Genomic DNA, 21,835 nt, shown 5'->3' with positions numbered 1-21,835 from the left:
AACAGGGCACTGGAAGGTGACATTAGCTCAGCATGTGACTCGGTGATAGACCAGGCTCGAAAGGGCTGGTGTACGTGTTGTTGTTGTGGGTTTGTTGTTGCACATTCCAGGATATCAGTATTTTAACAGGTTCTAAGTGCCTTTCTATCGTAGCTTATGTTTTTCCTCCTCTTGGCTCCATTGCTGTTAGCATAGAGTTTAAAAAAAAAAAAAAAGAGATAAGCTAATGACTATAACAATATATTCCTCCATGTGAGAGGAAGTTTATAAAGAAACAATAAAATTGAGTTGCAAAGACAGTTTCTGTTTTGCCACGAGCTGAGCCACCCTGCTTGGGAACCATCCTGTGCCTGGTTTGGGTCACCCACCCCCAGAACGCAGCACCCAGAAGCCCTGTTCTGGGGCTTCCTTCCCACCCTGTGGGTGCCTCGGGGAGGGAGCGGCCAGAGGGGGCAGGTGCTGAGGGAGCAGAGATGGAAGATTCTAGATGACGCAGGACCTCGTCCTACCACCACCTGCTGTGACCCTGATAAGAGCCTTAGTTCTGGGAAGACACAACTCGTCCATTGAGAGTCTGGCAAAGGCTTCTCTCTCTCCCTGTACTGGAGCATTCCACCCAGATTCCAGAGATGCTAGAGTCAAACCCAGCTCAGGGAGAGGTTGCCTGTGACTGAGCCGTGGGCCTGGGGCTCTGGACCCGGTGGGAAGGGCAAGGGCAGGCCTGAGGGCAGGGATGCTCATCGCAGGAGGGGCCTGGCACTGGAGCTGTGAGGGCAGGAGTGGCCGTGTCCAGTACGTGACAGCTCAGCAGGCAGGGCAGGGCTGGGCTGGCTTCTTGCCAACCTCACCCACCCCAGCCCTGTGGGGTGTCAAAGGCATGTTAACAGGGATGCGGTACTACTGGCTTCCCCCCTCCCCGCTGGCAGGAAGAGCAGTCTGCCTTCTGGAATGTGGATGTGTGCACTGAGAAATGCGGAAAAGACATTTATTACCGAGCTATAAATTAGAGGTGGTGGGCAGGGTGCAGGAGGGGCTGAGTGGTCACGTTTTGGGCATCTGCTCCTTCTCTCTGTCCTCCTGGGCCTGGATTCTGAGCTCCTCCTGCAGGCGCTCCCTGGCTCGGACCACCTGGAAGGGAGTGAGAATCAGGCAGGGCAGTGAGTGGGATGGGCCTCTGCCCTTCGCAGTCCTTCCAGCTTCGAGTCCCTGCAGAGCCCTGGGCATGTCTGAGCCAATAGCCTGGGAAACACAAGTGCCTCCTTTACGGGTGCCCAGCATTCCCAGGGGGACAGGGCCCGGGCACACCCTGCTCTTCACCAGCCAGTGGTCCTGTTCCCTCACAGCCATGGCTGCTGGGAGGGCCACCGTCAGAGTGACACAGGGCCCAGACATTTCAGCCCAACTGGCTGGGCCCCAGGGAGCTGAGGCAGCCAGAGGGAGTGGCAGCCTAGGGGGGGCCTCCCTGAGGCTGGGACACAGGGACTGCCCGGCACACCTGCCTGCCTGCCACGCTCTGAAGGGCCTGGGAATGAGGGACGCCCCCAGTGAGAAGGGCCCTGGGCTTGTCCCCTCCCGGCATCAAAGAGCACTCACCTTGGACTGCAGGTAGAAGGAGCCACCCACGGATTTGTCGTTCACCTTGAATAGGTGTTCGTAGTTCTGCAGGGGAGGGGAGACGGTGAGAGGGTGTGCAGGCTCTGGGTTACAGAGGCAGGGGGAGCTAGGAAATGACAAAGAAGGAAAGCCAAAGGGTTCAACCCTGCCGCCCCGCATGCCCATGTGACTGCTGGGGGATAGAGAGGTGGACAGGTGCCCACAGAGGGAAGGGGCTTGTCTACCACCAACAACTGCTCTGTCCCTGCCACTGCCTGCTTTGGGCCTAAAAACAAATGAGTGACAGCGGCTGCCGTAACTCAGGAGTCCAAGCACCTGCTCCTTTCCACCAGGCCACATTCACTCTGCAAGACCCTCATAGCCTGACTCCTCCCGCCCGATCCCCCCCTTTCTGGTCTTCTGAGGCAAGACCTGTCTCAGAGCCAGCCTAGTGGCCTCACCTTCTGGATCTCCTCGGGGCTCAGCTTGGAGACATTGAGAATCTGCTGTGCCTCCTGGAGGCTGAGGCCGGACAGGTTGGAGGCAGCTGCAGACTGGTGTCCAGCACGTCCCCGAGCGTCAGCTGCTGCCCGGCTGGCTATGTAGACACATGGGTGAGTGCTCAGCCCTCAGCAGCCCAGAGGTTCCCCTTGGGCCTTCCGAGTGGGCAGCTCAGCCTGCCAGGTGGCACGGAAGAAGACACACACAAGGGACAGGGTACATCTCTTCTCCAGGAGTGGCTTTTTTTGGGGGGTGGGCGGTGGGGGACGGTGAAGTGAGGACAGATTTACTCCACTGAAGGACAGGGGCAGGGTCTGGTCCCCAACCTAGACCACAAGATGGTTCTATTCCTCTCCTCTCCCCTGCCCTGTCATCCCCAGTGCACAGCAAGTTAGGGAGCTTTAGGCTACAATGGGAAGCAGAGTGAAGCCGCACAGGTATGAAGAGGCAGGAATAGCTCAGTTGAGACTTGGCTGCCCATCAGTTACCTAGGCCAGCAAAGCAGGTGGCTCAGGTGACCTCTTCCCTTTCAATGACCTTAGAATCAGGATCCACTAAACTTTTTCTTAAAGGATCAAAGAATAAATATTTTAGGCTCTGTGCACCAATTAAAATCTGGGTTTGCAACTGCTCGAATCTTGAAAGCAGCCAGAGGGTATGGCTGTGTTCCAATAAAACTTTACTTATAAAAACAGGTGGTCAGGTGAACCAGTTTGCCCATTCCTGCCTTAATGTTCAAGTCAACCAGCTTTCCCTTTCACGAGAATGTTGGGAAGTCCAAGAATACCCCCACCCCCACCCCCACCCCCACGAAATGCCCCAGACTGCCAGAACCTCAGCCTGAAGAGGGTCCTTGCATCACAATGGACCCATGGTGAGGGGCCATACACAAGAGGAAAATCTCACCTGGGCAGGAGCTCCCAGCCCAGGGGGAAGACGGGCTCAAACTTACCTGCAAACTCCTGCCGCAGGGCTCGGGCAAAGGCCCTGCCCACCACCTGCACCCCCATCACAATGATCTGGGCCAGGTATTTGGCCTGTGGGCAAAGCAGGTACCTGGTTAGCAGGTTGCATTTTCCAGAGATGGGACCCTGGAAATGGCTGCTGAGTGGCAAGGCTTCTGGAGATCTGAGGTAATGAAGTCCAGGGCAGCAGCTCAGGCAACTTAATCCAAATTACCTTGATAAAAGGCTTCTGCTTTGGGTGGCTTCAGATGCTCTTTGGAGAGCTGGCTGGGGTGGACCTGACGGTGTTCCCAGAGGCAAGTGGGACCCTCCCTTGGCCTTCAGACCCGAGGACAGAACAGCTAAAACAAAGGGGCTGCAGGGCACAGAAGCTTCCAAAGCAACACTATGGCCTGGGGCCAGAACCAGGGGCTGGTCCCAGACCAGCCACTGCCACTAACTCACCCAGTGCTTCTGAGACTGGAGGTCCCAACCTTTGTTCTATCAGCAGGAAACTCAGGGAGCCTGGAACCACCCCAATTCTCCCAAGACTATTCACGAAGGTTGCAATCAACACAACAAAAGAGAAAAAGAGGCTCCACCTTTAAGCAGTAAAAAAGCCCACTAGGGAGGCATTTAAGACAACTAACTGGTGAGGGAAAACAGGACTGGTCACCGGTTCCTCCACTGGTTCAAACACCAGCACAGTTGGCTAAGCTCTGCTTAGCACAAGGACACACGGAACCCTGCGGCGCCCTCAGAGCTCCTGTACACGGCCTGGCCTGGCCTGGCAGGGGGAGCCTCTACAGGGCACAGCATGGCGGTTTTCTACTCCCAGACCGCGTGATTCAACACACCACAGGGGCACACAGAGCCTCATTAAGCATGACCAGAAGTATAGAAAAGCAATGGAAGGAAACCTCAGGAATGAGACGGACACATTGGAAAAAGATGAGATTTCTACTGGGCTGGATTTCGAGGGCAGGGAGGATCACGATGGGAATACTGGGGCTTTCTAGGCAGAGGAACCAGGGCGAGCCCACCAGGAGAAAAGTGTAAAGGCCGTCCCGGGAGCAGCCAAGAGCATAGGGGACTTGTAAGGTCGTTGGAGAGAAGACTAAGAAGGTGGCCGGGATGGGAAAACGTACAGCCCTTATGGAGAAAAGACGATACAGACAGCACACCGGAAATGACGGGTGTGTGCGATGGTACAAATGAGGGTGGGCAGAGGGCCCAGACAGGGCTCACTGCAGGCCGACACTGCTCAGGGGGCACATGCCCGTGGTTTCCCTTACTCTTTCTTGTACTTGTCGGTAATTAGATGTTCTATCAGTCAGCAAGTATCAACTGAGCCTGGGTGCCAGGCACTGTGCCATTTAACCCAAGACCTCAAGCCACCAAGGCACAGCAGGGTTTAATGACGAGCCCAAGGACACGGCTAGTACTCAAGGGGAACGTGGGCAGGAAACCCTGACATTGGTACTCTCAGCCATGGCATCCTCAGGCTGCCCACCTCACAGAGGATCCTGCAGGGAGGGCAACTCAGCAACCTGACAAGGATCAAGGACTCAACCCAGAGGCCAAAGAGGGGCTCGTGAGATGCCAGGGGAATCTGGACTCCAGAAATGGTTTTGTGTGGCTTCCAGTGGACTTGCCCTTATGGGCAGGGCGGGATGTTGGTTCTGGGACATTAGCAGGAATTAAAAAATGGAAGTGGGTTTGGATTTCACACGTAAATGGAAATTTCATAAGCCCTGTTATTTCACACCAGAAAGCAAAGCTCAGTGAAGGCTCTCTCCAGGGATCAAAGGGAGGGGCGGGGCTGCGTGCAAGGAGGAGTCAAGACCAATACTGTATGCACTGGAGGGAGGGAAGCCTCCCAACTTCTCCGTCCAGGCCCAAAGCCCTTCCCAAGTGGGACTGGAGGTTCCCAGATGGACGGCTGGCCCTGTCTGAGGTACAGTGAGGCTGACAGGCTAGTAGGTGACGGCTTACACACCCTTCGGGCCTCAGACCACACCTTCACCTGCTGCCACACGCCTAGGGGCAAGGCCACTGCTCCACCCTTCACTGCCCATCAACTTACTTCTCTGCCCGGGATGGTGGCTGTTGCTCAATAACGAACCTTAGAAACTCAGAGTGTAACTGGGCAGCCCCCCTAACCACCCCTGCAGGCTTCAAACCACAGTGGCATGGTGTCCCCGTCATTCCTGCTGCCAGAGCTCCATAGCTGCAGAAAAGGTGGGGGTAGCCTCTAGTTTCAGAGGGTACCCTGACTGACCAAGGGAGCTGCCTGGTTGGTCCACTGAGGCTACCGAGGTTCGTGTGGGGGGCATCTCCAGGGGATGATGTGCGCTCATACAGGCAAGCTTTGGGATCACTCGTGTACAAATCCCAGCTGTGTGCTCCTAACGTGTTCTCAGGTCCCCTTAGCCTCAGTTTTCTCACCTGTAAAATGGGGACACAATAGGGCTGTCACAGGGCTTTAATGAGATAATACTTGTAAATTGCCTGGCACGGAGCCTGTTGATACAATAGGTACTCAATAAATGTTGGTTTTCATTTATTATACACTGTTTCACAAAACCGGACAATGGTCAGACATTATGGAGTAACAAAGCTTTTCCCAAAAAGGCAACTCATTTGATAGATCTACTAATTCCTCACAGGAAAAGGCTGCAAAAAGCCAGCCTACACTCCTAAGGAGCTGGAAAGCAGCATGGAAGAAGAGAGAGAGGGCTGCTTTGCAGCTCTCATCTGGCTCCCAGCTTGTCTTCTTGCTAGCTGTGTGGTCCTGGGCCAATTACTCAACGTCTCTGAACCTCAATTCTCTTATCTGCACAATGGGGAGAACAATACCTTCCTTATAGGGGGGCTGCAAGGTCCTCCGGAGGCAATCCACATAAAACCAAGCGGACAGTCAGTGGCAGGTTCACAGCAGCCCAGCAGCTACCTTGCTTCTGGACCAGACCCTGCTTGGTGCTCAGTGGTCTAGAGACCAGGCAGTACAGCCAAGTTTCTCATCCACCTATTCAGTACCCAGTGCCAGCTGTGGGTCGGATGTGCTCACAGTTCTGCCAGCTACAAGAGGTGGAGAAGACTGCCATTGGGTGAGGTTTCCTCTAGAAAGTCCTAAAACATCCCAGAGTCCACTCACTGACACTTGGGCCTGAAGACCCTGGGCCAGAACAACCAGCTGCCATGGCATCCGACTGAGGCCAAACTTCAGGGTAAGCAGCAGAGATCAGAGTCACAGGTCGCCAAGCCTGGAACCCACTGTGGAGGACACATACGTTTTCTCATCTGAGGAACACAGCCCCGTGAAGGACCAAAGCTCTGCAGGGTGGGCAGAAGGCCACAGGAAAGCATCTGGGGACACTCGGGAATGTGGCTTATCTCATGTTAAGTGCATCAAGAAGGGACCTGGCTTTCAGACAGACCGATGTGCAATGTTCCCTTCAAAGCCCACTTCCAGGTTCTTGGGCTGGCGGGCAGAGACTATCGCTGAGACTCACTCCCTTCTCAAGGATCCACTGAGATAAGAGGGGGGCTCTGTTCACCCAGAACCCCTGCTAACAGCTGCTGGCATCACAACTAAGCAGGAGGGCAGTCAGGAACATCTACGCCTGGGGTCCCCGCCTATGGCCGGCACAGCAGCCCACTGGTATTTGAATCAACGTGACACTTAACCAGGTCGCCGTCGGCAACAATGCCATGCCCCCAGACGGGGTTTCCAAACGCCTACCACTCCCTCTGCTGGAGGGCTTCGGCTATCCCCCAAGACGCACACAATTCTGCCAGTGCCACTGCCGGCAAATTCAGTCCACTTTTCAGTCAGGTATTCTCAGCTTTGGCTACAGACAACTTCTCTGGTCTTCTCTCCCCTCACCTCTCTCCGCACCTACTTCTAGATCAAGCTCTCTGACTTCTTTACCCCAATGTCTGCAGCTCGCAATTCACACACCATACAAATCACTCCTGTCAAGTGTTCAGTGCTTTTTAGAGTATTCGTGTAGCTCTGTAAATACACTAAAATGCATGGACGACTACTACTAGTTCCAGAACATTTTCACCACCCCTCCCCAAAAAAGAGAGCCATTAACTTTGAATATCCTATTACCGTGATACTGTCAAAACCCAACATCCTGCAAAACTTAACACAGCCTGGGGCGCTGGGTGGCTCAGCTGGTTAAGCGTCTGGCTCTTGACTCTGGCTCAGGTCATGATCTCATGGTTCGTGGTTTCGAGCCCCATGTGGGGCTTTGTGTTGGCAGTGTGGAGCCTGCTTGAGATTCTCTGCACCCCCTCCCCCCCACTCATATGCTCTGTCTCCTCTCTCTCAAAATAAATAAAACACTAAACACATTACCCCCATCCCCCCAAGTGAAACCTTCCCAGGCTCCTACCACGTCTATCCTCCCACAGCACGATCTTTTCCTACTAATATGCTGTTCTAGTTCACAGACCTGCCTGATTCCTCCTTTAGGATACAAACTCTCCCAGAGCAACCTTTTACTTTGCTCTTGAGGGTGGCTCAGAGTTACACGCACAAATGAGAAGGACCCTGTTCAACCGTTCGTTGTGGGTCCTCAAAAAATGGCAGTAACCGGGCTCCAAACCAGACACTGCTGCATGAATGACCCTAGACGAATCAAACTCTGAAATTCAGGTTCCTTAGCTGTGAAATTCGGACAATGACAGTACGAACTTCATAAGCATTACACGAGAGAACCCACGTAAGGCCTCAGCTCAGGGCCTGGCACTTGCAAGCCGCTTCCTTATCCTTAATAGTAAGAAATGGTTCCCCAAACTGACTGCCTCAATCCCTTGGGGAACTGACAGAACCTCCGAGGGCAGAGCTCAGGACATGCATTTTTATAGGGTCCCCAGGTGCACCCGTCGCAGCCAGTGTGGCCCAGGTCTGTGGATTGGCTCCAAATGCCAATGGTACCGCAGAAACGCTCAGTTTTCGGTGTCGAGGGGCCTGGTTCAAGCCCTAGCTCTGCCACTTCCTTGGCAAAGTCTCGGAGAGCGTTTGGTCAGCTGCGAAAGGGGAACAATAATAGGGCGACACCACCAACTACCTGCGGGGCAAAGCGGGGCTCCCGGGTCGGCCCTAGCCTCCCGCTGGGGCTGTGCGCACATGGGCTGGAGCCCACGACCGCACTTGCTGGACATTTTGCGGCCGGCCAGGCCCTCCCTGCTTTCCGGCCAAACGACTCTCCGTCGCCCCGAGGCCGCCAGCGCCCGTAGCGGTCCTCCCGGTACGACGCCCCCGGACCCCGCTTCCCGTCCGGCACGAGGGGGCGCGCGGCTCCCGCAGCCCGGCCGCAGCTCGCCGCCCCTGACCCGGCTCCGAAACGGCCCCCCCGCCCCCGGGCAGCGCCCATCTCGGGCCTCACCATGGTGGCCGCTCTGCCTCGGGGTCGTGAGCTGCTGCTTCCTGGCCCCGCGGCCCCCAGCTCAAGGGCGGCCGGCGGGTCAGAGGTCAAGGGAGAGAGCGCGTGCGTGACGCCGCACAAAGCATGCGTACTGTTCCCTCCGGAGGGCGGGGTGTGCCTTGACGTAATCCGTAGGCGGAACCAGAGGCGGAGTCGGCCCCGGGCTCCGGTTCGCAAGACTACCGGGGACGGGCGATGGGCGGGCGATGGGCGGCCCCAGGACTCACCCTGGCCTTCGCCCCGGCCCTTCGCCCTTACCCGCCGTGCCAGATGCCACAGAATAAATACATCTGTCAAATGCGGAGCGATTTCTTCCCTTGATTTTGCCAAAATATTTGGTACTAAAAGATATGCAGTAAACATACGACACCCCACGAACATAAGGAGTAGGATGCCAAAGTCTCACAAATATATAAGAAAACAGGAAACTTCAAAATAAGTTTCATGCTAGGGTCCCTCTACTCTGGGAAGGACCTCTCACTGCCCCCTCCTTCAAGTTCTTGCTCAAGTGTCATCTTCTCAACAAGGCCCACCCCAATCCCCTACCAACGCTGAACCTTGTCCTGCATTGTTTTATAGTAACAGCTTTATTGAAATAAAATCCACACACCATCCAATTCACCATTTTAAAGTGCACAATTCAGTGCTTTTTAGCATAGTCACAGAGTTATGCAACCATCACCACAAGGACACCACAACATTTTCATCAACCCCTCAAAAAAAGTCTCTGCGCATTAGCAACCAATGCCCCTGCGCCATCCCCCTGCGCCTGGCCACCACTAATCTTTGTTCCGTCCCTATGGATTTGTCTGTTCTGAACATCTCCTGGAAAGAGAATCCAACTATATGTGGCTTTTTGTGTCTGACTTAAACTACCATTCTTGGTCCCCTCTATTTTTTTTTCCCGGAAGTTCTTAATCATCTTTAGAAAAAACATTTTTTTTTTTTTTTTAAATTTTTGAGAGAGAGAGAGAGAGACAGAACAGGAGTGGGAGAGGGGCAGAGAGGGAGACACAGAATCCCAAGCAGGCTTCAGGCTCTGAGCTGGCAGCACAGAGCTGGCCTTGAGGCTTGAACTCAGCAACTGTGAGATCACAACCTGAGCTGAAGTCAGCCGGTTAACCGATTGAGCCACCCAGGCATAATTCATGTACTTTATGTTTATTGTTTATAACTTGTTCCCGCAGCTAGAATGTGGATCCCTGGTGGGCAGGACTTTTCTCTTTTCCCCACTCTTGAACTTCAGCACCCAGAAAGGGTGGCTGGCACATGGAAGGTATCCAACACATGGGTGTTCAATGAACGTTAAGTCAGACTGCCTTGTGCTATGTCCCGGACCACTGCCCTTTCCTTTCCTCCAACTCTTCAAATTCTTTCTTCCCTCAGTGCTGTGGCCACCTGACTTTCGTCTGAAACATTCTCATGGCTCTGTGGCTCACTGACCTTCAGGTCTCAGCTCTCAGCATAAAGGTCACCTCTCAGACTGAACACCCTGCTTCATCTGTACCTCCGCTGCTCTGTTTCACATAATTTGTCTTCCTTATGTATATATTTGTGGTTAAGTAATCTCTATGCGCAACATGGGGCTCAAACACGCAACCCCGAGGTTAAGAGTCGTACACTCTACCAACTACACCAGCCAGGTGCCCCTAATTTGCCTTCTTTATGTCTCTCTTCACAGTTTGCTTACTTGCACACAGTCTGGCTCCCCTGCACAGGAGGACAATGACAAGTGCCTTGAGAGGCCTGGTCTCTCCTGTCCCTTACCGTATCTACCATCCAGACCACTGTTGGGTATCTATGTGTTGGATGAATGAACCAACTCATAGCAGCTGAAAAGGCCTGAGGAGCAAAGTGAGGCCTGGAACAAGGGGGAACCCAGGGCCAAACCGCCTTCACCCATACTCCTGTCCCCGAACTCTCGCAGTCAGCAAGAGACCACAGCAGCACAAGAGGTGGCCAGCTCAGAAAAGTTTAATTGCTGAAAACATCCAGGGTATATTCAGGCCAGTCCCTGAGGGGCTCACACCCCGCCCTTAACTGGGCCATCAGCTCCGTGATGTCCCCCTTCTCCTGGTTTCAAACCTGGGGAGGAGGGCAACTGGTCCCCGGCCCGTGAGGCTGGTGCTGTGCCAAACGGCCTGGCAGGGGGCCAGCCCCCAAGGCTCTTACCTGGAAGTGGGGCAGCAGGCAAGACGGGATGTGGCCCGTGCTAAGTGAAGGTGCTGGGCAAAGCCAGCCCAGGCTGGGACCAGCCCAGGGACGTCTACTAACCCCTCAGCACTCCCAGCCCACCGCGCTCCCGTGCCCCTGGCTCCACATGCTAGCAGGCAGCTGAGGAGAAGCAGCCAGTCCCAGGGAAAGCAGAGGTGCAGACAATCCATGGGAGTTGCAGCGGGACCTAGAGGCCTTGGAAGTGCCCAAGGCCCAAAAGAAGTCAGGGCTTTGGGGAGGAGGTGTGCCAGGGCCACGAGGCATCTTCCAGTTTGAGGGGGAGACCGGAGGTGCGCAGCGGGCACGTCAGGTGGTTCTGGGAGGTGGCGGCAGCAGGTGAGGCCAGAGGTGGCTGGTGGGCAGTCTAGTCCTGGGGAGATAAACCAAGTTGGAGGGAGTTGAGAGGTCTGAGAAGGGGGGTGTCGCAGGCTGCAAGGTGAGGGAGGGACGGAGGGGATGCCAGGGCCCTCTCATCTACTCACCCACTCGTCCTCGTCCACACCTTCAAAGGAGTCCTGAGGGAGCGGGTCCTCGCGGTTCCCCAGCTTTGCCACCATGGCACTGAGCAGCTAGAAGAGTGGACAGAAGAGGTGGCAAGGGAATAGAATAGGACCGCTAATCCCAGGAACACAGGCCTTCACAGTTTGAACCCAGTCAAGGGTGTGAAAGAGCCATTTTCATCAGAGCCCTGACAAAGGGGATGGTTTTCACAAAAAAATACACTTCGACCAATATTAGGGAGCCAGAGACAGACTCTGTGCCACGCAGCACTGGAGTCTGCACCCTGCCTCAGATGCTCAGATGTGCACCAGGGCCCCAAATGCACTTGGGTCCCAAACCCTTGGCTCTGTTTGGGATGGGCCAGGCCAGAGGGGGGCCTCCTTCTGCCCTTCCCTGGATTCCTGAGTCCCGTGCCCCATGGGTCCACTTCAGGGCTCTGGAAGGTCTCCCCCAGTAAGCTGCCCAATCGAGAGAGGTGTGTGACCCTGGCTCCTGTCCCAGCCTGGGTCGTACAGACAACGGAAGGGCAGTCATCAGGTACGGCCAGGACTCTGTGTGCGCCATACTGGTCAACCCCCTCCCATGCCTACCTACCTCTTCCTTCTTTTGCTCATCTGACTTCTCTTCCAGGTACAGTGCTGAGGACGGGGCCCGACGGGCAGGGGCTTCACGGGGTGCCTGGCTCACTGGGGTAGGGCAGGGACAGGCATCAGACATCAGAGAATCCCCTCGGTGAGGACTCCTTGCCCAACCCTTTGGTACCATTCCCTAGGGAATCCTGTGGCGGAGACCCCAGAGAGGGTAATAACAGCTGCCCCACCCTCTGCTCACAAGGCTGCTGTGGGCACCATGTAGCATATGTGTGCACATCAGGGGTGGGAACTGTGATGGAAACACAGACCCTGGGCCCTGCCCTCAAAAGGCTCAGAGTATGAGCCTGGAAATGCAAATACCCCATCCTTCGAAACATCAGAGGTTTCTGTGTGCCAGGGAGATGGCGGGGGGGGGGGGGGGGGGGGGGGAGGGGGGATCTTGGACTTGACCTTTCGACCCCTTCTCCAGCCCTCCCCCCGCCACCACTCACTTCCCTGCTTCCTACTTGCCACCCCCCCAGCTCCTCAGCCTACCTGGGGTCATGCCCGGGGGCTGTAGGCTGATCAGCCGGGGCTGCCCATTAGCACCTCCCAGCCAGGCCTTCGCACTGAGCACGGGCTCCCAGCTCATGGCCGTGTCTGGGAACACATCATCCTGGAAGAACTCTTTCTGTAGGGAAGAACAAAGGGGCTACCCTGGGGCACCTACCAGAGGCCCAAGGTGCATCAGCATCCCTTCGGAAGGGGGTAAGGTAAGATCCGGGGCCCACTCTGGGGTTTCTGCCAGTTTCAGAATCTCAGCAGAATAAGGGAACAGGCACCCTAAAGAGCAGTGAGTGGGATAGTTTGGTGACAGGGCCAGTCGGGCCCCAAAGCCCCTTTTATGGGGACTGGTGGGGGTGGGGAGGCACCTGGGTGGCTCAGTCAGTTAAGCGTCCGACTTCAGCTCAGGTCATGATCTCACGGTTCGTGAGTTCAAGCCCTGCGTTGGACTCTGTGCTGACAGCTTAGAGCCTGGAGCCTGCTTTGAATTCTGTGACTCTCTCTCTCTCTGTCCCTCCCCTGCTCACGTATTCTCTCTCTCTCTCTCTCTCTCTCCAAAAAAAAAAAAATACGTATATAAAGATTAAAAGAAAAATTACAGGTACTGGGAAAGAGGACTAGGTGTTGGGGTGTCAGGCCCCCAACCTCACCCTGACTCGGGGTAGACGGAAGGCAACAGGCTCCAGGGAGGTCTGGCGAAGCCGCAGGCATCGGGCAAACTCTACTTCCTGGACGTCACACTCTGTCTTGGGCAAGAGGACGAAACCCTGGAGAGCAGGGGGATCTGAGTGGACACCTGCACCCCCACAGACTGCCAACACCCCTACTTAGGACCACCAGAACCAAGGCCCATCCCTGAATGGGAGCGTGCTAGCAGATGCTTAACAACTAGCTCTCTGGAGGGGCACCTGGGGGGCTCAGTCAGTAAGCTTCCAACTCTTGATCTCGGCTCAGGTCACAATCTCACAGTTCATTGGTTCGAGCCCTGGCATCGGGCTCTGAGCACACAGTGCGGAGCCTGCTTAGGATTCTCTCTGCCCCCTCCCACTCACACATACACGCACACACTCTCTCTCTGTTTCAAAATAAATAAAAAAACATTTTAAAAAAATCTTTAACATGTAGCTCTCTGGAGGAAAAATGCCGTTTTGTAGCTCTGACTAGCCTATTTCTATGTTGTAAAAACCCACCACGGTGATTTCTCACCACCAACATGACTTGCTGAATGCAGAATGGGGAACACACGTGTGGTAGCAGCATCTAGTCTATCCACTGGCAGAGCCCACAGGTGTAAGTAGCCTCGACGGCACAAAAAAACCATAAAATCAGGGAAAATAATTAAGAAGTGATACATTGAATGTTTACTGCCTAGGTTTTCAATGTAATTTACTTGTAGGTTCATATAACTTAAGGTTTTATAGTTTAATTTCTAATAATGGTGGAGTTTAACAACCAGCTCCTGACAGCTGCTGGGCACACCCTGGCCCAGTGACCTGCTGACCCGACAGGCCCCTGCACTTCCCCATCTGGCCAGGAGAGGGCAGGGGAGCCCTGTGTCGCACCCACTAGGAGGACCAGGGAGGGCGCACAGGCTCACCTTGTGGGGGTCAGGCGACGTGAAGCTATTGCACTCCAGGAAGAAAGGAGCCTCTGGGAGCAGCTCGTATAGGAACACACGGGTGTCGCCCTGTGTGGGTGGCAAGAGTGAGGCGGCCAGCTAAAGCTGCCTTTCTCCCCACCTTTCACCTGCCCACCACCCCCGCCTGCACGCTCCAGCCCACCTTGCCCGTGAGTAGCACCAGGCTGGTGTCCGGGTCATAGCTGGGAAGCAGGGTTGAGGGAGCCACATCCAGCCCCAGCACTGCCAAAGGGCCACCGGCCACAGCCTTGGCGGGGTACAGGAGTAGCTGGCGCTCACTTCGGCTGCAAGGGAGACCCCAGGAGCAGAAGCAGGTCCTTAGAGCTGCAGGGACCTGAGTCAGGGAAAGGACTCTAGCAAGGACCCTGATCCTGTCAGGCTTCGACACCTGAGGAGTGCCTCTGTCCCTTCTCTTTCCTGATCCAGTTCTCAGAACTATTGTCTCCTGCAACAGTGGCCTAACCTGCTGGCCTCATCCCCTACTAATGCTCCCTCTGCTGTTCTCCGATCCTCCACCAGCATGGGTCTCGTGGCCACTGTGGCCTGCTGTCTGTACTTCTCTCCCCATATTCTGCTTGTCATTCTCTGCTCCAGCCAGGCTGGTCAGCCTCCTAGCCTTTCCACCCACACTTGAATGCCCTCTCCTCTGGATTTCTGGCTACTAGCTCCTTTGTGACTCAGTTCAGATGACATCTACCTTAGGAGGCCCTCCCTGATCCCTCCTCCAATGTGCCAAATACTCATCCCTCGGGCCTCTCCACTAGGCTTGGTTGTTTCATGCTTTTCACCCGGTCCATGCCAGGCATGGGCTCCAGGCAGTAGGTATGGCTCTCATCCCTCTGGGTCTCCCTCCCTCCCATCCATCCACTAACCTACCCACCAACCCATCCATCCATCCATGCACCCAATAAGTGAGTAGCAGGAACAGCTTCTGATGCCTAACATGTGTATGCGTGTCTGGGGAAAAAGGACACAATTAGTTGCTTAAGTCTGGGTGTGGGGATGGCAGTCCTGAGTCCTCACCTGTCAAAGCCGGACACGAGCAGACAGTGACCATGACACACCCAGACGACGCGGGCTCCACGGGCCCCCTCAGGCCCTGGGCCTTCCTGTTGGGATACAGCACATGAGGGCCAGCAGCGGACCCTCAGTCAGGTCTGAAGGCTGCCCTCATTGCCTCTTGCTCACCTGCAGGGGCTCAGGGCCACCCCGGGGCTCATAGACCCGCAGGTGCCCATCCTTGCAGACAGTGGCCAGATACTGTCCGTTGGGACTCCAGGCCAGGCTGAAGATCTGGAGGCAGATGTGGATGGATGTGAGAGGCGGCCTCTCAGCCTGTGGCTGGGCGCCTGCTCCCACAGATGTCCTACCTGGTCCCGATGGCCCTGCAGCCTCAGCCGCTCAGCTCTGGCCTTAAGGTCCCAGATCCGAATGGTCAGATCATAGGAAGAGGAGGCCAGCACGTCGGCTGCCAGCGGGTGGAAGCGCAGAGAGTAGATCTTCTCTGTGTGGCCTGGGGGTGAGGCAGGGGGTAACGCTGAGTTCCTCAGGAGCCACTGCCTGTCTCCCAGCCCCCACCCTGGCCCACCTGACCTGTGAGCACGGCCTCAGGTGTCGTGAGCACCTCCTCCAGGCCCTCTGGGGGCACCCGCCACAGTCGGATCCTGGCATCCTCCCCACCTGAAGAGAGTGCTGGCTCATCACTGCTGTGCCCAAGACCTCTGGGCTCCCCCTACCCTCATTCACACCCCTGGGCCCTCCCTTGAGCCTAGCGCCGAGCCTCCTTACCCACAGCGAGGCGGTAGGGGTCAAAGGGGTCCCAGGCCAGATCAGTCACAGCTGCGCCATTCTGCATTGTGGGCAGTGCTGTGTCGGGCAGGCGGCCAGGCTTCCGCAGCTGTGGGAGGTAACCCCACCCGCAGGCCCATCAGTAACAGGCAGGAGAGCTCGGTCCCCAGGGTCTGCAGGGCAAGCAGCACGCCTGGGCCCCCCACCTTCTGCAGCTGATGCCCCACTGCCGGGTGGCCCAAGCTCTCTGCCTCAGCCGCCTTGTGCTCTGAGCCCCAAGCGCCAACTGTGACGTCCCAGAAAGCGAGGGGGACAGCGTGGAGTGGTGGAAAGAGCTCAGGCTTGGGGCTCAGGCAGCCTGGGTTCGAATCCCAGCTCCACCACTTACACAGCTGTGTGACCTGACAGGTCACTAAGCCTCTCTGTGCCTCACTGCTTTCATCCATCTGTAAAATGGGGATAAGAGTGGTATCCCCGCAGGACAGCTGGGAGGATCAAAGGGGATGCTGGCAGGTGCCTGGCACATAGTTTGTGCTCAGAGAGTGTGAGCTGGTGTGGGTACCCAATGCCCTTAATTTCCTGCCAGGCCCTGGGAGGGCACCATGTGAGTGGGGTCTCTCACCTCGAGCACAGCCACCTGCCCGCCACTGCTGAGCAAGGGCACAGCCACACGAAGCCGGTTGGCACAGAATCCATCGCTCTCGCCAGGCGTGGTGAGGTTGAGCCCCTTGAGGTTGGTGATGTGGCTGTCTCGGTGCAGGACGGTGCCCTGAGCATGGCGGAACTTGGAACTGGGGCCTGGCAGGCGGCAGGGACGGAGCCACATGAGAATGCCCTGCCCACCGGCCTGCCTGTTCACATCATAGCAGGATGGTGCACGACCTGTGCCCAGGCCTCCAGAGAACATCCAGGCTGCCCTCTTACTGCAGACTTACTCCATCCCACAAGGACAGGTGACCCCACCAGGAGGGGAGCAGATGTAGACTGGGTTAGCTCCTGCCCTGATGCACTTACCCAGCAGGCTCTGTAGGGATCTCTGGCTGGGGCTGGTGCCGATACCACTGGTGCTAGAGAGCGAGGGCCCCAGGCTGGAGGGTGTGGAGGGGGAGGTCAGCGAGCTGAGAGGGGAAGAGAAGCCCTCCTGGGGGAGAAACACCCTGGGTCAGCCAGCAGGCCCCCAGTTTCTTGGCCAGAGAGAAAGGGGCACTGGGGTCATCACTCTGGGCCCCACCTCCCAGGCTATGGGACATGCAGGGCAAGCTAAACTTCAGACGGTGGGGACAGTGGGTGGCAGCTGCCAACTCCTGGCTTGGTAGGAGAACAGGCAGGCCCCGTATGGTTAACATCTGCCAGTACTTCAAGAGAAACCAGAAACCTAGATTTTTCTGTGAAAGTCTGGCGTTTTAAGTGTTTGCTCAATTTGGAGAACAGCATGAAGTTCTTTGTTTGTGCTTCACATGTTTCTGTCTCTGTTATGCTTGATGATGACTACAAAAGGCTCAGAGACCCTCAGGCAGGCGAACACACTTGGCAGCTTTGACTTAGGCACCAGGATGGTGGCAGGATGGAGAGGAAAGGAAGACCGCCCTGGCACTCACGCTGGGATCCGCATCACCTGCAGGAGTGTCTGCAGGCTGGGCCTGGTCCGGGGAGGGCTCCGCAGGGGGCACCAGGCAGGAAGTGAAGCTGAGGTGGGGCCGCCGAGCTGGGTGGAGGCTAACCTTCTGCACCTGAGGGAAGAACGTGGTGTCCCAGGCAGGGGATAGGGACAAGGAGGGAGACACAGGGCAGCTGAGTTCATACAGCTGGACTGTGGGGTCGTGCGTGGGGCAGGTGAAGGCTGGGAGTGGCCAGCCAAGCTGGGGGGCAAGGGTGAGGGCCCCTACCTGCTGGTTGCTCCCCACCCACCAGGCATGGGGGTCGGAGGCAGGGATGCAGCCTGCGGTGTCCGGGAACAGGTCCTCATGGAACTCCACAGCCTGTTGGCAGATGAGGACGTACGTGGCCAGTCAGGTCTAGGCCCCCTAGACCTTCCCAGCCCCTCACCCAGGTCCCCCTCACCTTGCGAGGCACGTGGTAGCTGACAGGCACGATGGCCGTGTCGCTCAGCTGCAGGACACGGAGCACCTCACAGCCCATGACAGCCAGTGCCCGCCGGGGCACAAGAGCCGCGCCCCTCAGCACACTCTCAAGGAGGCACTGCGTCACTGTGGGGGACAGCATGGGAAGACAGGTGGGGAGATGCGGGGGTGGGGAGCATGGGAAGAGAGTCAGGGAGGTGGGGGAGGGAAGGCAGGGGGACGGGGAGGAGGGAACAGGGCTTACCTGGGCTCAGCGCTGGCTGCTGCGGGGTCACCTCGTAGCAATACAACTGACTATCACCCTGAAAGGAGCCCAGATTGAGCGCCACTCGCCACCTGCGCCCTGGTGGCCTGGCATGTGCTCCAGATCAGACACCGGCTCCCACCCCCGCGCTCTGGGCTGAGTTCCTCGGTAGACTTCACTGCACACGGAGTAAGAACAGGGCGGCTTCGGGGCTTACAGAGCGCCCGCTGTGAGCTAACACTGCTTGATTGTTGGCCTTGTCCACAAAGCTGACATTCTTGGGAATTACGGTCACGCCAACCTGAAGGCCACTTAGCCTGGCAGAGGTGGAGGGCATCCTGCTATCTCCCAGCAGGCCAGCTAGGTCGAAGGTTGGGGCCTGGCCTGGCCGCCCTGGGGGGCTGATGTGGATGGGCACTCCAGCTTCTCACTTACCTTTCCTGCCAGGACCAGGAGCCCGGTGTCTGGGTCCAGGAGAGGCATCAGAGACCTAAGAGAGAGGGCTGGTAGGCAGGATGCGGCCAGCCACTGTGCCTGAGGGGCAGCTGGGGGGGGGGGGCGGGCCTCGTGACCCCAGACAGGGGCTCAGGCCACACACCACACTGGCTAGGATTGAGACGGCCCCTCTAGCTGCATCTAGCCTGTCCCGGCTACTCTTCTCTCCTTGTGCTGACTACAGGCCAAGCACATCCCCATGTCCGAGACCTTCCTGCCCTGCCCACCCTCCATCTGCCCACCCTTTTCATCCCAGGACTTGTATGGACCCTGGGCATAAGGGAGCAGGCCCCTCTTTCCACACCTCAGTCCCAAGCTCCATCCCTGGCTCACCACATACGTTCTGTCTCTGCTCCCACCTTGGCCAACCTGGGCATCAGGCCAGAGTTCCCAGGGAAGAGGAGTAGGCGTGCTAGAACCGGGGACTACCTACACCCTTCCCAGTGCAGTTGGCCTGGGCGCACCAGGCCTGCACAAAGGTTTGGGGGCCACCTCCTCAGTTATCCCAGGCTCCTGATGACATCTTAGAGACTCAGAACCTCCCTTGGCATGACTTCGAGCCCCTGTGCCCAAGCCTAAGCCAAGGGCTGGGAGCAGGGCCTCCTTCACCACAGTGCATCCCTGCTGTCCCCACTCTGTTCCTGAGGTGGGGCTCTGCGTGGAGGGGGCAGTGGCTGGGAATATACACCCCAGCGTCCCTGCCACTTTGTGGCCAATGGGCTGTCACTGTCCAAGAGAACTCTGACAGGTGCCTTCATCCATTTGTTTCTTCTCTTGGTTTTAGTTTCATGTCCCTGGACCCGAAGTCCTGGACTCTCACTCCAATGCTGCCACTCACCCTCAGACAGAGCCCCTTCCTCATCATGGTTCCAGTGGTCAGAGGTCACCAGCTGTGGCAGCTGCATCCAACCCTCACCCAGGCAACAAAGCTCCCCCACCCCACCCGTCTGTCCCCTTCTGGCCAGCTGCCCACCCCCCTCCCCACCCTGCTGGGAGCCACAGAGTGGGCTGGGAAACTGGGTGGGGCCGTGGGTGTCTCCAAGGCTTCCTGGAGTGCTCTGGGCTGGTCACCTGTGAGTAACAAGGGCTCTAATTACCTTGAGCCGGTAGGGTGAGCTGGGCTCAGAACTGTCTTTCTTGACCTGGTCTATTGCCTTCTCTGTGGGGGAGCAGGTGGGCAGGGGGACAAGGTGGGTGTGTGACCTAGGATGGCCCTCCATGCTGATGCTGGCTCCAGTGGGGATGGAAGCAAGTCCCTTCAGCAGCCCCAACAAGACTTTCATTCATTCACTCACTCATCCATTCCCATTCATTCCCTTGTCAAATTATCCATGCCCAGCCCTTGGCTCAGCCTGCAGGTGTGACCAGAAGCGAGTGCAAAAGACCCCATCTCTGTCCTCAAGTTGCTCACAGCTTGGCCTGAGAGGCAGATGCAGCTCCCTCTCCCCCCAACACACAAAACACGTGAAGGCAAAGTTCCCTGAGGACAGCCAGCAGGGAGCCGGGATACCAGACCCTGGCCACAGGGGAGGGGGGTGTTCCATATGCCCCAAAGGGTAAGGAGGAATCAACCAAGCGGGGAGGGTTCCAAGTAGAAAGAACAGCATGTGCAAAGGCCCTGCAGGTGTGGTAGGCAGATGCACGGTCTTCACGGCGTAAGGAACAGGGCAAAGGACGATGTGGCTGATGGCTTGGGCAGTGATGGTGAGGGGCTGAGCCTCAGGATGGGGTGGGTTGGGGCCAGACAGAATGCGGCCTGGTACCTGAGGAGGGGAATCTTGCCTCCCTCCAATGGACAAGCAACAAGAAGCTGATGGCATGTCTCAAGCGAAGGGGGACAGGACAGAGACCACCACGTGGAGATGGACAGGAGAGGGCAGAAATGAGAATGATGGGCTCCACGCACCGTCAGAGAGCAATTGGGACGGAGGGACTCCTGAGGCACCCCGCCCCTGTCACCTTAGCAGGAACTGGGGAACGGGCCTGTGAGTGGCACAGACGGCTCATCCGTGCTCCACACCGACCTCCTCGAGATGCTCCACCTGGCCTCCCTGCACCCTCACCCCGTCAGCCCCAACGGGCCAGCCCACTGACTCAGGTGCTGGGGGGGCGCGGGGGCAGGAAGTCAAGGAGGGCAGGGCTGGCTCCCCCAACAGGTCAGGCCAGTCTTCCTTGCCTCAGGCAGAGCCGTCCACGGGCACAGGGCAGGAAATGGGGTCATGGCACCCAGCCCCAAGGGTTGGCCAACAGCTGGCACGGGCCTGACCCCTGGCCTTGTGAAGAGATCCAAGCCAGGTCTGGGTCTGGAATGCAGAACATAGTTCCGGCCTGGCAGAGGGCCACCAAAGGTGGTAAGAGTTGGCACCTCTCCCGCTGTCACGGTATGGGGCAGGGCTGGCATCTGGGCTGGCCACTGGAAAGGGCTCTGGCCCAGGTCCAGGGGTCTGCCCCAGACCCAAAGTCATAGAAGGTCTACAGCCTAGAGTGGGCCCCTACTTCCAGGCCCAAGTCCCAGAAGATCCAGATACCAGGTCACATGAGGGAGAGGTTGGTGCCTGATAATCTCATCAGCTTTCCTAATATTCCTGCAATTAGCACAGGAAGTACTGCCTGCCAGGAAAAGCTGCTTTAAGAGTTCTCCGGCTCTCCCTGGCAGTGCATCTCTCCCCTTCAGACCCACCAACCTAGACATCCTGGCATCACCACTGGTCCAAAGTAGTCCAGATCTCCTGGATCTGCCCGTGTCACCCAGGCTGGGCAGCCAAGACCCCCTTGGACCAAGCCTAGCCCCACACTCCATTAGAACCAGGTTCTAAGCGGGGCAAGGGGAGGGGTACCTTGATGCCATATGAGGGGAGAATGGAAAAACTGGGGAAGGGGTCCCCTGGAAGCTGCCTGTGAACCTCTGCGTGAGTAGTAGCATGGCATGTGTAAGCCCAGGCCCAGCACTGGGGTAAGGGATGCACCCTTTAGGTAGGTGTGTGGGCTCTCTCCATCAGCAACAACTGGACAGGGAGGTGAGAAGCTTGGGGGCCTGTCACAAAGTCCTGTTCCTTAGGGAGGGTTAGGTTGCAGCACCACCCCCCAGGGGCATCTGTGGACCCTCCTGAGGGCTCTAGGGAACACAGGGCCATCTCACCGAAGCCACACAGTACCCACTGCAAACTCAAATGCTTCAGGAATGTGAGCGGGTGGAGTGCTCCTGGTGGAAGACACCTGGGAGTTGTGGGGACAGGGGTGGCCAGTGAGCCTCGGCTT

General features: G+C 57.0%; 2 protein-coding genes across 4 annotated transcripts in view; both read right to left on the bottom strand.

Moving 5' to 3' along the window:
• Positions 1-96: 96 nt before the first annotated feature.
• PAM16 (presequence translocase associated motor 16) lies at positions 97-8,911 on the bottom strand. Of its 3 annotated transcripts, XM_042971962.1 has the most exons (6): positions 8,441-8,720; positions 3,047-3,131; positions 2,055-2,191; positions 1,594-1,659; positions 993-1,128; positions 97-183 (listed from the first exon to the last, which is right to left on the bottom strand). In XM_042971962.1, exons 1-5 carry the CDS (start codon positions 8,441-8,443, stop codon positions 1,042-1,044), a joined length of 378 nt encoding a protein of 125 aa, XP_042827896.1. In that variant the 5' UTR covers positions 8,444-8,720; the 3' UTR covers positions 97-183; positions 993-1,041. The 3 variants fall into 3 exon arrangements, 2 of the variants coding, with proteins under 2 accessions (XP_042827896.1, XP_042827895.1); XM_042971961.1 differs by lacking the exon at positions 97-183 and having other exon boundaries at positions 972-1,128; positions 8,441-8,716; XR_006212564.1 differs by lacking the exon at positions 97-183 and having other exon boundaries at positions 1,095-1,128; positions 1,594-1,720; positions 8,441-8,911.
• Positions 8,912-10,435: 1,524 nt separating this feature from the next.
• LOC102969608 (coronin-7) overlaps positions 10,436-21,835 on the bottom strand; it is a 56,667-nt gene continuing 45,267 nt past the window's right edge. Inside the window, exons 10-28 of the mRNA XM_042971952.1 lie at positions 18,518-18,572; positions 18,083-18,140; positions 17,819-17,964; positions 17,644-17,736; positions 17,356-17,487; positions 16,772-16,898; positions 16,380-16,555; positions 15,758-15,866; positions 15,563-15,649; positions 15,340-15,482; positions 15,158-15,262; positions 14,993-15,078; positions 14,112-14,253; positions 13,928-14,017; positions 12,981-13,097; positions 12,322-12,457; positions 11,789-11,880; positions 11,176-11,262; positions 10,436-11,063 (exon numbers count right to left, since the gene is read on the bottom strand). Coding sequence (XP_042827886.1) covers positions 11,058-11,063; positions 11,176-11,262; positions 11,789-11,880; positions 12,322-12,457; positions 12,981-13,097; positions 13,928-14,017; positions 14,112-14,253; positions 14,993-15,078; positions 15,158-15,262; positions 15,340-15,482; positions 15,563-15,649; positions 15,758-15,866; positions 16,380-16,555; positions 16,772-16,898; positions 17,356-17,487; positions 17,644-17,736; positions 17,819-17,964; positions 18,083-18,140; positions 18,518-18,572 — 1,987 coding nt within the window. The 3' untranslated portion in view covers positions 10,436-11,057. The remainder of the gene's footprint in view (positions 11,064-11,175; positions 11,263-11,788; positions 11,881-12,321; positions 12,458-12,980; positions 13,098-13,927; positions 14,018-14,111; positions 14,254-14,992; positions 15,079-15,157; positions 15,263-15,339; positions 15,483-15,562; positions 15,650-15,757; positions 15,867-16,379; positions 16,556-16,771; positions 16,899-17,355; positions 17,488-17,643; positions 17,737-17,818; positions 17,965-18,082; positions 18,141-18,517; positions 18,573-21,835) is intronic.

Source organism: Panthera tigris, chromosome E3 (genome assembly GCF_018350195.1).
Source record: "Panthera tigris isolate Pti1 chromosome E3, P.tigris_Pti1_mat1.1, whole genome shotgun sequence".
In the NCBI taxonomy this organism is placed as follows: domain Eukaryota; kingdom Metazoa; phylum Chordata; class Mammalia; order Carnivora; family Felidae; genus Panthera; species Panthera tigris.
This window is presented reverse-complemented; position numbering and strand designations above follow the sequence as displayed.